Source organism: Clavelina lepadiformis, chromosome 3 (genome assembly GCF_947623445.1).
Source record: "Clavelina lepadiformis chromosome 3, kaClaLepa1.1, whole genome shotgun sequence".
Lineage (NCBI taxonomy): Eukaryota > Metazoa > Chordata > Ascidiacea > Aplousobranchia > Clavelinidae > Clavelina > Clavelina lepadiformis.
Window position 1 is genome coordinate 23633399 of NC_135242.1, and position 15898 is coordinate 23649296.

The 15898-nt window shown below is 37.6% G+C and overlaps 2 protein-coding genes across 7 annotated transcripts; one reads left to right on the forward strand and one right to left on the reverse strand.

Moving 5' to 3' along the window:
- Positions 1-9793, forward strand: LOC143450602 (uncharacterized). 6 transcript variants are annotated; one of them, XR_013114730.1, is made up of 11 exons: positions 14-289; positions 482-537; positions 670-859; positions 2327-2407; positions 3472-6274; positions 6424-6550; positions 6635-6767; positions 7088-7541; positions 8037-8108; positions 8187-8361; positions 8507-9014. XR_013114730.1 is itself a non-coding variant. In XM_076951214.1 (5 exons), the coding sequence occupies exons 2-5, from the start codon at positions 6258-6260 to the stop codon at positions 7201-7203; spliced, it is 393 nt and encodes a 130-aa protein (XP_076807329.1). In that variant the 5' UTR covers positions 2261-2407; positions 3472-6257; the 3' UTR covers positions 7204-8007. The 6 variants fall into 6 exon arrangements, 1 of the variants encoding a protein (XP_076807329.1); XR_013114734.1 differs by having other exon boundaries at positions 1-289; positions 670-2407; positions 6446-6560; positions 8507-9033; XR_013114731.1 differs by lacking the exons at positions 14-289; positions 482-537; positions 670-859 and having other exon boundaries at positions 2261-2407; positions 7088-7242; positions 7391-7541; positions 8507-9012.
- Positions 9794-11993: 2200 nt separating this feature from the next.
- On the reverse strand, positions 11994-15803 carry LOC143449875 (general transcription factor II-I repeat domain-containing protein 2B-like). The gene is made up of 3 exons (XM_076950203.1): positions 15383-15803; positions 13417-14246; positions 11994-12329 (listed from the first exon to the last, which is right to left on the reverse strand). The coding sequence occupies exons 1-3, from the start codon at positions 15801-15803 to the stop codon at positions 11994-11996; spliced, it is 1587 nt and encodes a 528-aa protein (XP_076806318.1).
- Positions 15804-15898: the final 95 nt, after the last annotated feature.

Here is a 15898-nt window from a genome sequence, read left to right on the forward strand (position 1 = left end):
ATCAAGCAACATATGCCTCGATGATGAGTTTGCCAGGTCAAGCTGAAAGCCTTAGAATTGCCTTGAAATTACCTGCAAGGCAGACAGTTGTACGTTCATTTTAAAAAGGAACAGCGTCTCGACTTGACCTTCATAGCCTTCCAGAATTTTAACAAACAGACTCGAAGGAATGCCAAGATTACAACAAACTACAAGTTTGTTTTTCAGGAGTTTTAAGTTAAGATTAAGAAGTTGGAATATACCAGTGGGGCTTGATGAAGTAGCAAAATGCAATCTAGCAATACACCAGGTTTGGTTATTTTGCTCTGCGTTTTTTTTATCACTTGCAATCTTTCAATAACAACAAGCAAGCGCAAAACTATAGTTATCCTGAGACTTTTAATCCTTGGAATTAGTTGTTTTTTTCAAAGCGTTTTTGGAAACAGTTTTATTCTTGACCCAATGCTACTAATTGCATTTGCAAATTCTTCACAAACAATAGAAAATATGCGAAGTGCGTCGGTGCGAAACAAAAAGGTTTTGAGCAGTCACTGAAAGGTTCGTGAAACACATCTCTTGTCCTATGACGTAATCTGCATAGCACATCAATGCATCTATTTCATAACTTTCATGGTTTGAAGTTCAAACTTTGAACACTTTGATTTTTATTAATTCATTTTCTGGCTTTAGGCAAAGCAGACTTCGGGGATGTTGTCTTTGCTTCGACTGCTGTAATTTCGTTTGGAATTGCCTTGGTTGCCCCTAACATTCATCCAACCTTGACTTTACTCGCTGAAGAAAATCATGACTCGAACTATGCTACTGTGTACGCATTGGCGGACGTTGCACTCAATGTCGGTGTTATTGCAAGTAACGTTGCGTAAGTTTGACGTAAAGTTAACGTGATTTGCGAGAAGAAGCCAGAAGTTCAAATAAATGCATTTTGTCGGTCTGTTGGCAGTCAGCGGAATTATGACAGGGCCTAACATGCTCCCAGTGCTGCTCTGTTTGTCTACCCCCTTGGCTTTTTATGTCAAGTGTTTTTTGGCTGAAATTCAGCAACCATCAACGCTTGGTGTAAAGAGGTGAGAGCAGTTCTTTGTGTTAGCACATCAGTTTAATCCCAGCCAATTTAGTATGAATTGGAAGTTGAAAATAAAATTGGAAGATATTTAGCTGCAATGTCTTGTGTCAGTCAAGTGAGTACAAGTATTAAGTATTAATTGTTGCGTATGACTATAAGCAGGTTATACAAGGCTCGGGTTCCAAATAGCGACTGTCAGAACAGCGACTGTCAATAGAGCGACCACACGACAGCGATTCATTTAAAACAGCGACTGTCAATAGAGCGACTACACGACTACTTAAAATCAATGAAATTTTTAAAACGACCTTAAAATCAATGTGACACGTCATAGTGTTGCCTTCCATTTATAAATGCCTCATTCGACTCAGTGAACACGAGTTAAGTCTAGGCTTACCATACGTCCCGTTTTAGCCGGGACAGTCCCGCTTTTAAAGGCTTTGTCCCGGCGTCCCGATCAGTCAACTAAAAGTCCCGCTTTGGCATTTACTGAGCCAGCATTGCCCCACACTACACGAATATTAGCATGATGTGATTGGTTTGTTTAGCCAATTTGCTGAAAAGCAATACCCGATGCGTGTTCTTGTTTCGTTGTGTTAAATGTGAAAGTAATTGTTACATCATTGTAGCGGGTAATTGGTCCAGTGGTGAGTTGAATGTTAGCGCATTCGCTTGTTCACTGTTCAGTAATAGTAGGCTAGGAGGAGGAGATGATCTTTTTGCAGTTAGGTTATTGAAAGAACTTATTTCGTACGGTTCCGGTACTCGTTTGCATTTTCTTCCGCTTTTCAATCAAAAAAATATGGTAAGCCTAGTTTAGTCGATATCACAACAGTCGCTGTTTTAATGCGGTCGGCATTTATACAATCGCTGTTTGGAATGTCGCTCACTTGATTACGTCGCTATTATGAAGTCGCCATTATGACAGTCGCCATCCGGCCTCAATGCCCCCAAAACCAGACCAATTGATTCTCTCCCTGATACGTATGATAATTAATACAAAAAAGTATGCTCTTGGGACCCTGTCGATATTTGGATCCACATACGTATGTGAGCTACTTTTCTCTAACATGAACTACATTAAAAACAGATACCGCACACGTCTCACAGATGACATGCCACAGCCCTCACGTACAGATGCTTTGCAATGAAATGCAAGAGCAAAAATCAAATTAATTAAATCTTACTGAATTATAAATAAGTAAGTTCCCTTTTTAACGCTTATGTGGAAGCAAATTTTAATTAAGTTTGTTTTGTATTTAGCCGTTCACCGTGTCAAAGATTTGGAATCAGGTTGTCAAGACTCCATATCTACAAGACTTGATATATCGGTAGCTTGCAAACGTACGTATTTTCAAATACATTGTTAGATATTTCGGATGAATTTTACCGAAAAGTGGGAAGTTTTTGTCACTGACATATTTGATTGGGTTCAAAGTTCAACCAAAAAGTTGTCAACGAACCAATTCTGCATTTTTCGTTGTAAGTCAAAACCTGTAAACATTCAGTTTAATCTTCCGTATTATCGTTATTATTTACGCAATACACAACCTGCATAGGAGAATGGCAGAAATGATTACGTGGGAATTTGCTTGTCTGCGATTTTGCTCAATCACCATTATAATTTTGTATACAGCGGATGAAAGACCAAACATAATGAAATTAACTACCACAAGTCCCCGCTAAACCCATCTCCTCACAATGACGTTCATTGTTGTATCACCACTGTAGTTTACTTGTGGCGTATTTCAAGCTCTCAGGGCTTTGCCACGTTTTTCCGTTTGTTGTTTATTTGTGAGCATATTCTTGTTTGCCCAGTCTACAACGAAGTTAGCACAATGTTCTTTGCCCCGCGCAGTCAATGGTGAAATATAAATATATAGTATGATAAGATAAAAAAAAATTTTTTGTACACTGAAATTTCAAATCAGTGCAAATCCAAACTTTGCAATCGTGCGCACTTTTAGGCTGCCAGGTGTTCTTGTTGATGCTTTAGCAGGCCCGTGTCTGCGAGAAAAAAAATTGCAATAAATCCTGTAAAAATGCATAAAAACGGTGTTCACAAATGATTAAATGCTTTGAAAATTCAGCTAAGTTCATATAAATGTGTTCAACATACCTGAAGTGTACTACTGAATATAATTATAACCGCACTTCAGTGTGCTCTTGCCCAATTCTGTAGACTGCCTTTTTAAGTTGATTGAAGGTTTTACATAGCGATGTTTAAGTTGACATTCACATGTCAGTAAGCGCAGGAAAAATGCTAAGACTGATAAATGGAGTGCACCTAGCGCTTGACAGCGGCTTTTTTAAAAAAGTGTTACTCATGCGTTTCGATGAAAAAATGCTTTTGCTTTTTTAAAAAAATGTGATCAATTTTTCACTCCCACTCTTTTTAACAATTATAGGCATTTTCATTTTGCCGCATTCTGGAACACGATGGTACATTTGCAAGATTGATTGGTTTTACAGTTTCCGATAATCCGGAGACCCCGCTAACCCGACATTTTATGACGAAACAATGTGGTCCGGATTAACCAGGTCCTACTGTACTTACGTGTAGTAAGCTTATTATTCTCTTTTAAATACTTTGTCCTAAAACCCGACCGACACTTTTTAAATGCTCAACCCAACTTCCGTTTCTTGTTTCAACGCTAAGTTATGTTGTTAATTAATAATGTTAGATTAGTACAAGGCAGGTTGATAAAAAATTATAATTTTTTATGGTAATTAAGGTGGTACTGTATTGACCTACTGAAAATACAGTATCTGTAATTTGATTTCATATTTGTATTTTGGTTTCAGATAAATGTTGCTATCATCCACAGGCTCTGTAATAGAATAAGTAATGCGTAAACTTAGCAAGAAATACTGTAGATGTAGAACGAAATGTTGTTGGCCAGGGGTGTTCAAATGATTTCTGCCATGATCCACCACAGCCAAACCTGACAACATGATGCTTCACTAAATACGAATAGTAAACATATTGGACATGCTTAAATTTTTATGGTGTTTTATTTATGTAAATTAACCCTACAACATAATAATAACTTTCTAAAAATCAAAAGTGAAGTGTGCTACAGTTGCAAGATTTGTTCAGTGAGAAAAATGATGAGTTGGTTTAGATCTCACAATAGCATCGAATGGGGGCTTTCTGTCACTCACTGATATCCTCAAAAGCTCATGAAAATGAGCATTTGTGAGCCTCGTTCTATGCTTGCAAAGGTACGTAGAAGCGAAGCAAGTAAGGACCCTTCTAGCCAGCCTGGTTATAACTGGGTACCTTTCCAAGGTTACAAGTGATAACCAAAACACATTTGGATCTGCGATACAAATCTCATCTCCTTTAAGATTACACAGTTCTACCTGCATTTTAGACACCACCAATGCATATTCAGTGGAAAGTTGGGTTTTCCAAGTGTCATCAACATCAGCAGACAGTGGATGAGAGATTAGCTCTATAACTGAACTGATTTCATAAAATTCCTGTTACAAAACTCGGTGTCCAAATTTGACAAAACATGACAAATCATTATCACAGCTAACTTCTTGTACTTGCACTTTCAAGCATGGAAAGTGGAGCATGTCTTTGGTGATAGTTGAAACGAATAGCAACAGCTGTTGCTTGAAAGATTTCTGGCCACAGTTGAATGATAGTATGCCCCTTGCCCTGGAGCTTTAAGTTCAGAGTATTTAGATGGGTAAAACGGTCAGCGAGAAAAGCAAAGTTACATAGATTGGTACCTTCAAGCAGAGTACTAGTTTGACCCTTGTCATTCAAAAACATGACCAGCTCTTTACGAATTTCCCACAGCCTTTTCAAAGCATTGCCCTTACTTAGCCATCTCTTGTTATTATGCGTGAGTACGTCACAAAATTCAGCGTTATGCTGATCTAGAAAGTTCCTTAGTTGCCGGTGCTTAAAAATATTTTTTTTGTTCAATATTTATTTACACTAAAAGTATGAGAATACATATAATTTTATGCTATTAAAAAGTCCAAAAATTAATTTCAACGCTGACAATTGGTATCCACATGAAAATACTGTAAAATGTTTTTTTTTTCAAGACTACATTGGAAGATCCACACAAAAAGTTGAAAAGATCCAGATCGAGATCCTCCATTTGAACCCCCGGTTGTAGGCTATGTTGACACAGTAGCTGAGTGATTAGAGCGCCAACCTTGCAATGGTGTGAATCCCTGCTTTATTCGTAGTGACTCTGTTGAAATGTTCCTGAGCAAGACATAAAAATTGTTTTCTCATTTGCAGTGATTCTGGTGAATAGTTTCGAATTTGGGCAGAACAAATAGCAAGTCAAAGTATAACAGTGTACGCAGAATAGTAAGGTAGCCGACCCAGTAGAAATCATTGTCTAGTGTAAGTGATATGAAGACTTCTGGGTCCTAGGATTGATAGTCCGGTACCATATTAAAATTGACCTTGCAGCGTGTTGCTTTTTGTGATGTGTGTTTCAATTACATTTAATGATTTTTTGATGATACATTTTGTCATACATTTCATGATACATTTTGTGATGTGTGCTTCAACACAATTGATGTGTTTTTTAATTCGCTTTTGAAATTAGTATGATATCAGGTAATAAAGAAACACTAGTTTTAAAAGGGATATTTTCCTTACATGGGCCTATCACAGAAAGTTGCCTAAGGGGCCCGTAGGTGTCTTGCTGAGCCTACGTATTGTACTGTAATGGTGACAAGAATGTCAGTTTCTTGTCTGCATGGCAGTATATCAGTGTTTTCATTCCATCTTAACATTATTACCGTCTTTGCAGAAGTTTACCCATAATTTACGCATACAGGGGATTGAGCTGACAAGCAGTAAGATTGTTTAAAATTCTCCATGCCTTAAACTACAAATGGTAGAATTTGGTAGTATTAGAAACTCCCATCATTACTGTAGCTTTGGAGGTATTACATTCGGAGTACTTACACAGTGAATAGTTAGTGTGTTTGCCAGATGAAACCATGTTGTTTGCTACAAATTGTAACACTAACAATGTTTCCTGTATAAGTCTACACACTCTGAAGAAAATAAATTAGTCATGAGACCCTGTTGTACAGTATTTAAAGTGTTAACTTCTAAAAAAACTGAATTTAATAATAATGTGAATGTTTTAGGTGTATGCTGTATTTAGTTTAATTTTTAGGTTTTACTTAGTTTTTCAAAAGTGAAATGCCTAAAAGACAGAGGTAAGCATGATGCTCACACAAATGTATTCTTATATGTTTTAGCGTAACTTGTATACATGTAAGCAAGAATTACATTTGCAGAGTAGTTTGAATTTGTAGTCCAGTCATCCAACGTTTTCTTTGGTTAAGGTTGTATGATATTGTAATAGACTCGATTTGCTGGCTACTCAGGTAGAGCTACTGACTGAGTATTGGCAACAAGGAATGCGAGATCTTTCAGATCCCAGGGTTGCTGAAGCCGCTGTTTCAGCACATTTGACGGAGAATCAAGTGAAGGTACAAAAAGGTTAATCTTAGTAAAACCTAGAAAGGTTTAATAAATCATCGTTCAATTTGGAAGAACATTTTTTTGTATTTTAGGTCTGGATAAAAGATACGTGGACAAAAAATTCCACCAGCGCTAGTACCCTGGGAAAACTTGAAAATATCTCTTGCAAAAGAAGAGTGTCAGGGTATAACCTGTATTCTTCTTCTCTTAAAAAGGACGGAATTGGTACATTGTTTTCTTTAGATTGTGTTAAAAATTGCAACAGAAATAGAAAAATTTGCATAATTGTGTAGTCTATAACTAATGAACAGCATATATTTCGTAATTGTGTTGCTTATCAATTATGATTTAACATTTGCATGTGCTATTTCTTCTAAGTAGCGTCACAGCTACATGGTATTGAAAAAAACAACTGCTGTCAATTTTTCCAGTTTTCATCCCCCCTGAATAGTTTGGCTTGCCATTTTTCTCCAGAATAGTGTTTCAATTGTTTAATTACTCTGTCTGGTTTTCTTTGCAAAAGTTTATTTGCAGTTGAATTTAAGGTTTTAGACAATGGGCAACAAAATGGAAACAACTGAGTGATGAGAAAAAGAAGGTCAAAAGGCAACTTTGGCAGAAAGGCTTGCTCCAATCACCGAAAAACGAATCAAGCATCTAAAAAACCGTCAGTTAAAGATTATAGAATATAGATAATGCTGTGAGTAAACACTACTGCAAAGTACTTCAGTTCTTGTTATGACAAAAATGGGTAAAGAAGTAGAAATATAAATTATATATATGTTTGTTTTCTAATAAAATATTCAAAAGTTACATGCAACTTAGTTTATTTTGTGTAATGTTTAAAGTTGGAACAAGTTGGTTATGTAGCTGGTGGTGCTATTCACAAGGATGGGTTGTTTGATTTTTTTGGTTGCAAAACAGCCACTCATTTTTTTAGTGGTACATCTTTTCAAGAAGCTTTCATAAATGAAAACCATCTTGCTACCTTTCTAAGTGGTATGTATGAAATATGTCCTTTTTGTCATTTAACTATTAGGATCAACAAATATTAGGAAAGCCTATTACCAGGATGATACCATTACTTTGATCGATGATTTTCTGTTAAAGCAGGTTTAACCAACTACATTAGCAACTTAACATTGCTCTACTGCAATTGCATTATTACATTTGACATTTTGATTCAAAATTGAAGCTTAAAAATGAAAGGTCACTGTTCAGGAACTGAGATATTTGCGGTACTAAAAATTGATCGTATCTACAGAAAGAATTTGAAAAAATGAAAGACTTTCAGAAATTACTTGCTTAACTATGGCAGTTATTGACAGTTTCAGTCTGTTTTTAGTCTCATTTACAGAAAATATTAAAACCATATTTCAACTGTGAAGTGAACTTATTGCATTTTTGGAGCATTTTTATCAGACAGATTTTGCATAGCTGCGATTGATGTGTTGTCATTAATAATTGTGTTCAATTTTTTTTGGGATATTTTAGACAAACCATCCACTTCTAGAAGTTTGAAAATCCTAAAAAAAGAAGTCAGAGCAATATTTAATGAGAAATGTTGTTAGGTTTTTCTTTTGTATTGTTTCAGTTTTACAGTTATTATGAAATAATTGTAGTGTTATTTATTAAATTCTTTAGCAGAAGCTGTGAAAAAAAACAACCAGCGGCTGCCATATTCCAAACTTAATGAACTAGGCATAAGCATGCTTGGCCTGCCATCAGGAGTTTTTTTAAAAAACCCAGCAGCGTATGGTGCGTGCATATGCAAAGATTTTGTCAGTTGTAGGAACCAGCTTAAAGTAGTTATCAACAGGTGTGGTTTCGGCTTTGTTGTATGTTATATTTGTCTGTCATAGATGCAGTATATCTTAAGCTGATGCAGTGGTAGTGTATCTTGTTTTCATGTATCTTGGGATACTGGTATATTCGGTATTATACTATTCTTTTTTTATTGGTAGGTCTGCACCAGAGAGTGAAAAAGATATGCTTGAAGTGGTAGTGTTAGAAGGTTAAACTGTAACAATTCATATAATGATGTTTCATTGCCAGAGGTGGGTGGTCGGTACTTTGAAAGAACAAAGCGATTATTATTAACTCGGCTATTACAGTGCAATACTGAGGGATGTAAGCAACTACACGTGATATACGTACAAACCCAGAAACCAGTGTTAGCAAACCGTACATGTTCAAAGTCGGATTGTTAGAGAGCAAGCGTGAGCACACATGCGGATGAAGAAGAGGCTTTACTGCTTTGGTTCAAGCAAGCTGTAGACTTAAGTAGACGTCCGTGTACTTAAGCTTTCAATTTTATTCCATGATAATGAAATAAATGTGTTGTATATGTGATAAGATAACCAATAGAAAAATACAGTACCAAAATCCGACTGAATTATGACACAACTTTTGTAAAATGAACGCGGTTCACCTGAACCAGGTGAAGAATGAAATTAGACATAGCCATGCAAGTTTTTTTGAAAATTTTAATGTTAATTGTGCGAAACAATTAATTCCAGATGATTGTTTGACGATTGACGAAACGTTGTATTCAACAAGATTACGTTCTGCTTTTAAACAATGAAACCCAAACAAGCCAGCAAAATACGGAAAGAGACATTGATGCAATGGCCGCGAAACTGCTCGGCGCAGCTGACGCCATGTTAGGTTGCCTACAAGGTGACCATAGTCTGCAAGCTGTTGTGATTTGTCTGTTCCGGTAAAGAAGAGCCAGTAACTTGGAACAGCCGCAGGATGCGCTTGACGAGCAGGCGAAACTAACTTGTAAGCGAGCAATAGTCAAATATTCCAGAAAACCGATTGTGAAGAACACGTCAACGCTACACTGTCAAAGACTTTGCCAAAAGGTCGACATTTTCAAAGTACGATGCCTGGGCGAGCTCACCTGGCTGTGATTTGCCGCAACAATGGACTGGGCAGTGGTATAGCTAGGGCGTGTGCAACTTCCGGCGTTGGTTTGCAAGTGGGTTGTCCAGCAACGAAACGCTTAGCTGGATTGAAGAGAGATACCCCGGCAGCTCGATGGCGACGGAAGTTCTGCAAAGGTAGAATATTTGAACAACACGAGCTGAGTGTTCTCAGCTCAGTTCTCCAGTTTGGTTCTATTGCTTGCCATAGATTTACTGACTGACTGCTAGGTTCTTCAGCATTTAAGCTGTAACCACTTCATTACCTCTTAGACTTTAAGATGTTTCATCTACATTTACTCATATGTAGGATTGTAGGTTATTATTCATTGTAGTGTGATCGTGTCTTTGTTAATAAGTGTTGTAAAGACTTAGTGTTCATGTCAGTTACCTCTTTCTGTGTACCAGTTAGTAAATAAAAGCCAAACATCAACTCAACAATTTTCACAGAAAAACTGCTGTTGGTTTCCCACGTAGGACCAATTCGTGTTGACTTCATGGGTATGATGGGTTATAAATTATAATGCCTAGATTGGCAGCTTTTAAAATTCTTTAGAGGGACGTTGATAACATAATTTCCGGTTATCAAGCTAAACGAATGTTGTTAACGTAGAAAATAGCTCATGAACAAACCAAAAAATTTCAAGCACAGGTTCACACACAATCATGATTCTTTTTCACTGAACTACTGACAATACCTTGCGAAATGCCTGAAAAAGCGTTGCCTTGGCCAAGTACCTTACTGATGGTAATGCTAGGAGTGTCCTTAGCATGGAGGTTAAGTAAGCTTCCGCGAATCAACAAAAAAATGAATATGCGGTTGATAGACTGTGGCGGAAAAGAGCAGCCAATAACTTGGGATCTTCATTACCAGGCAAAACTACAAGAAAGCGGGCAATGGCCAAATACTTCAATGAAACAATTCTTTCAAGAATAGGCCTACGTCAAAAACAAGGAAGGTTGAAAGCGTTCAAGGAACGACCCTGCTAGCTTTTGACACATGGCAATTATTCATAACTGCTGATATGATCGACATAGCCATTCTGTTTACTTACAAAAAAGTTGCCTTTAAAGAATCGAAATGTGATCCCAACAACGTTTTGTTCACTTTTCCGCCATTGTCTGAGTGTGGAGGGTTATGAATATTAGTTAAGTCTGGTAAGGGGCTGTTAAATATATCTTACGGACCCTGTGATGCCATTGTGCTTGAGGAGGCATTGAGCACAGGAAAGGTTTATTTGAGGCCTATCCAAAAAAGCATATCAGTTTCATCCTTTGAAAGCAAATCGCAAAATGTCGAGAAATGCTTGACTTGTGGTTGAGTTATTTCACTTCCAGAAAAATGCAACTCCATTTTTTCGAAAAACATAAGGCACAAATGAAATTTGTTATTACGTCAGTACACTTCTACCAGACGGTATTTAACTGCATGCAAGCACTCCACGCCCATGTACACAGCAGCTAAATGCACCAGTAGATGTACCATAAAAACCAATCAATGACATTGACAATGAAGACATAACACAAGGGAACACAATTTTTGTTGACGTCGATCTAACAATTGTTTTTAACTAGGTTTTGGGCGCTGAATCCAAAAGTGACATCGGTTTTTCTCTATCACGTCAAGTTTTTGAGCTAGGCACGCACCATTTTGTCGCATAACCGACAAAATAGTACAATTAACACATCTGCGTTTATTGTATAAAACGTTTGAAGAACTTCAAGCAACCGAAAGTAATTCAATGGTTTCCAAATAAACATTTGTACAGCTCTATTCTGTTTAAAACGGATATTGCTTCTGCAGCACAAAAAGGGCGAGTTTTAGGGCAAAAATTTACTCTTGTAGCTTTTCCTGGCATTGAACCACTGAAACGTTGATGACATGGTACCAAAACCAACTAACTTCAATTTCACCTTTCTTATCTAGTTTCGTTGGATGATTGCATCCTCCATTTAGTCTATTACGTATGGAAAAGCAATACGGCTAATGTCGTGAAAAGTTGCATATTTTGGATGTATGCTGTAGAGCCAAAAACTTGACATGATTGAAGAAAACTGGCGGCATTTTTTAATTCAGCACACCGGAATTAGCCTAAATCAAGTGCAAAATGAAATTCAACAGATTTTTTTTTCCAAATTTTTCCCCAGTGTAATCATTTCAGAAATTAATGATAAAATACCCAGAGATTGCAGTCATCAGTTCTTTGATTGAAAAACTGAAGAGTATAAAGTAAGAATTCAAAAATGTATTACATCAAAATATTGTAAGAGTTAAAAATCTTCGTCTTCAATCAGCTCGAAGAAAATTTCATCATTGGTTTGGATTTCGTCCAACATCATCAAAGCCGGATTTGCTACAAAGACACATTTCTAGAAGCTGGGTCGTCGTCGAAACCTTGATGACAAAGTGACCTCACAGCGGAACGAAGTCTATGTCGTTGAAGACCTGATCGTCCCGTCGTGTCCATACCGCTAAATTCAACTGATGTCGCCACGGGAGAATCCGAGTCGATATTATTGATTTCTAGTGCGACTGAGCAACCATTAAATCAAGCACTGGAAGGCTCCTTGGATCACAGAGAAGGGCAACAAAAACTATTTCTTCAGGGCAGACAGTTTTAGTTGCAGACGAAAGTATGACTGTAGAAGTTGGCGAGGTTTCCCACATTTCTGTTTCCAGATCAAATCCCCTGGCCAAACTTTGGCAGAAAGGGATGCACACACAAGATAATCCAACTGGCACTTGATTAAAATTGTAGACAACATACACATGGTCCTCTACAAATAACTGCTTAGCACTTGTTGGCAATCCCCATACTGCAGTAGCCACGGAACCTGCAGCAATCATGAGGCTTTTCAACTATGGAAAGAAAATGTGCTATGAGCATGTTAACCCTTTGCGGTGCACCCTACATCCCTGGATTACTTTTGCAGAAATGCTGATTCGATGCCTAAAAGTCAATATGCTTTCTGAGTTTCTTTTGCACAAATGCATCATCAACACCAGTTCTTGTATTTGTTTTCTCAGGCACCTCAAACTAATCAATATCCAAAGCTTGAGTAGGCCTCCAAGTTCTGCTGGCATTACTGCTCTTGCAAAGGAAAATAGAGCCATTACACAAACAGAAAAACAGCCATTTCTTTGTTTGACATGTGGTGGCATATTCGAGGTGAAACAGAGTGGGGAGATCCCGATGCGGCATCGTTTTGTCAATATTTTTCTTGGGGAAAACGATCGTTTTGCCGCATTCAGAAGTTTCATTGAATGTTTCAATGTTAAATGTGCTAAACCAGGGGTGTGCGGGCCAAATGCGGCCCGCAAAGGAAAAATATGCGGCCCGCGGAGAAGTGACAATTTTGAACGGTGTGCGGCCCGCGAAACGAGTTTTAGTTTAGTTTAGTCTGCTATGTGCAATCAATTCCAATCCCCTTGCAGTGCTGAATCAAACCTTGGCTGAATGTCTGTGACGCAACAATACCCTAACCCAGGGGTCGGCAACCTTTTTGAGCCGCGGGCCAATTTGATAAAATAAAATATAATGGCGGGCCGGAACTGCCGGGACAGCTTTTCTGAAACGCGAATATCTTACCCTTAAATTGCACGGCGTTTTACACTCCTATTCATGCTTATATAATATGTTCATTGATATGATAAAAGGAATTTATTACTTTGAAATCGATTATTAAAAGAAAAAAATGTGTGTAACAATTTAATGTGAAGTTTGATGTTGTTTGCATTTTTTTGCCAAATTGCCAAAGTCAGTTTTGATATTGGAACAAGAAATTTGTAAAACATCATTAACATGTTCATCAGATAAACGTGATCGAAGTTTATTTTTTGCAAAGTTCATCTTGGAAAATAATTGTTCGCAAAGATAAGTGTTTCCAAACATGGACGCAATTTTTTTCGCATTATCTCGTAATTTCGGAAATAAGGTTGCAGATACATGTTCTTTGTAAAACACTTCCGGAGAAGTAACGTGAAACTTCGACTTTAACGTTGTATTATTCTGAAGTTCAATCAGTTCCATCTGCACGCTATTGTCCGCATCGGCTGGATCCACATCAAAAGGTGTTGCCAGTAACGCGAATTCGTGTTTGTGCCTTCGCATGTCCTGGAACCGGGAAGCAAACTGCTGTTTGATGTCAACAATAACTTCCACATATTTCAACGTACTTGACGGACTGTTGTTACCAAGATTGGAAAAATGTGCAAAATTAGAATTACGAAGTTGGTGTTCCCAAAGTCGCAGCTTACATTCAAATGCAGCAATAGAATCATAAAGAGAACTTATCAGGTGTCCGCGACCTTGTAATTTTAAATTCAAATCGTTCAAATGGGTTGTTAAATCCACCAAAAAGGCCAAGTCAGTAACCCATTCGGGGTCATCAAAATAACTTGTGTTCATGTTCTTTTGTTGCAATAACGTTACAATTTCTTTTCGCAAGTTATAGACTCGTTGGAGCATTGAACCGCGACTAAGCCATCTGACATCGCAGTAATACACCAAGTCAGGATATTGTGAATTCTCATGAACTAACAGGGCCTGAAACTGGCGATGATTCAAACCTCTTGCTAAAATGAAGTTAACAGTTTCCACAACATGGTCCATTACGTCCGACATATGTTTGAATTTTGATGCCAAAACCTCCTGGTGTATGATACAGTGGAGCTTAATAATTTTGTTGCTAAACCTCAATGTTTCCAAATGTTTTTGCAACAGAGCAACAACTCCTTTTCTTTCTCCTGTCATAGCTGGAGCGCCATCGGTAGTAACTGATATCAATTTGGAAAGATCCAAGTTAAGATTGTCTGTACAAGACTGTAACAAAGCCTCCAATACAGTGGTTCTTAAACTGGGGGGCGCTGACAAACTGTCTATTATATGAGCTATGTCTAAACATGCTTTCTTGACTTTCGCTATAGGTTCATTTTTATTAAAATTTTAAAGTGTGTCACGATGGCAATTGTATTTTTGAAATTTGATTCTGAAATATGTCAATTGTTACGTCATAATATCTGTTGTCTCTCCGCGTTGAAGCGTATTGTTTTCCTTTACTCATTCATGCAATCCTAGCTCGACTAACTGTTCTCTTTTAGCGTGACCTGTTTTTCTCACAACGGGGGGCGGTGTAACAAGAAAAACTTTTACAAATGTATCACTTGTAGAAATACTTAACTTACACTAAATGCATTTTCTTTAGTTTTACAATAATGATGTACACAGGAAACCAGGTGTTTTTGCTACTAACCTGTAAATATCCGAAGTTTACGACGTATAATTTTCGAGTCATTAACGATTGAAAACTTGTGTGCAGTGTCGGCCACACATAATAAAAATAGTAATGTCGCGCACCCGGTTTAAATACGGTAAAACCAACGTCAGCCAATATTAAAACCGTAAAATGAAGTAAAACTTAAATTTAATATTGATTTAATAAATACATATTTCAGTAATTAAACTAATTGTATTGAGTGGAAAAAAGAGAAAGTATGACCAAAATTATCTGACGTATGGCTGTATAGATACCACAGTAACCACAGTGAACGAAAAAGTCGTACCGCAATGCGTGATATGCTTAGAAAAGCTAAGCAACGACGTTTTGAGACCAAGTCGTTTGCAGCGTCATCTTCATGAATATAAAGACAAAGCCTAGGAACAAACTTGACTGTGCAGCCGACCTAAGATGTGCATTATCTTCCACAAAGCCTCGAATTAATCGTTTGGTTTCCCAAAAACAACTACATCCTTCTCATTAATGAAAGTTAATTGAAAATAAATTGTTGTTTTGTTTAATGCTTTTTTATTTTGCAATGAGGGGGGTCGCGAAATTTTTAGGTACCGTCAAGGGGGGCGTGTGCCAAAAAGTTTAAGAACCCCTGCTCCAATATGTCTTCGCCACGTGTTGTACCGTGCATGGGTACAACCTCCACAAACTCCTCAGTGACATCAAAATTCGGTGTCACGCCACGTGTAAATACTGCTAACTGAGCTGTATCTTTAACATCAGTACTTTCATCGATCGCTAATGAAAAATACTCCAATCGAGAACATTTATCTCGAAGTTGGCACTTAACATCGCTCGAAATTGTTTCAACTTTACGCGTCACAGTTCTTGCAGATAAACTGACGTTGGAGAAAAGCGCTCTTTTGTCTGGGCAAACTTCATCTACGACGGCCATTAAACATTCTTTGACAAACTCGCCGTCAGTGAATGGCTTCATTTTCTTAGCAATTATGGAGCTGACCGCAAGGGAAGCTCTTGTATTAGCCTCAGCCTCACTGTTCTCCTTCACGAATAAGCCTGATTGTTTTTTTAAATTTGATTTCATCTTCTATCTCAGTGAGAGGACACTTCTTCAAATTTCTGTAGACTCTACAGCAGTGATTCCCAAACTGTGTGCCGCCACAGATTCTCAGGTGTGCC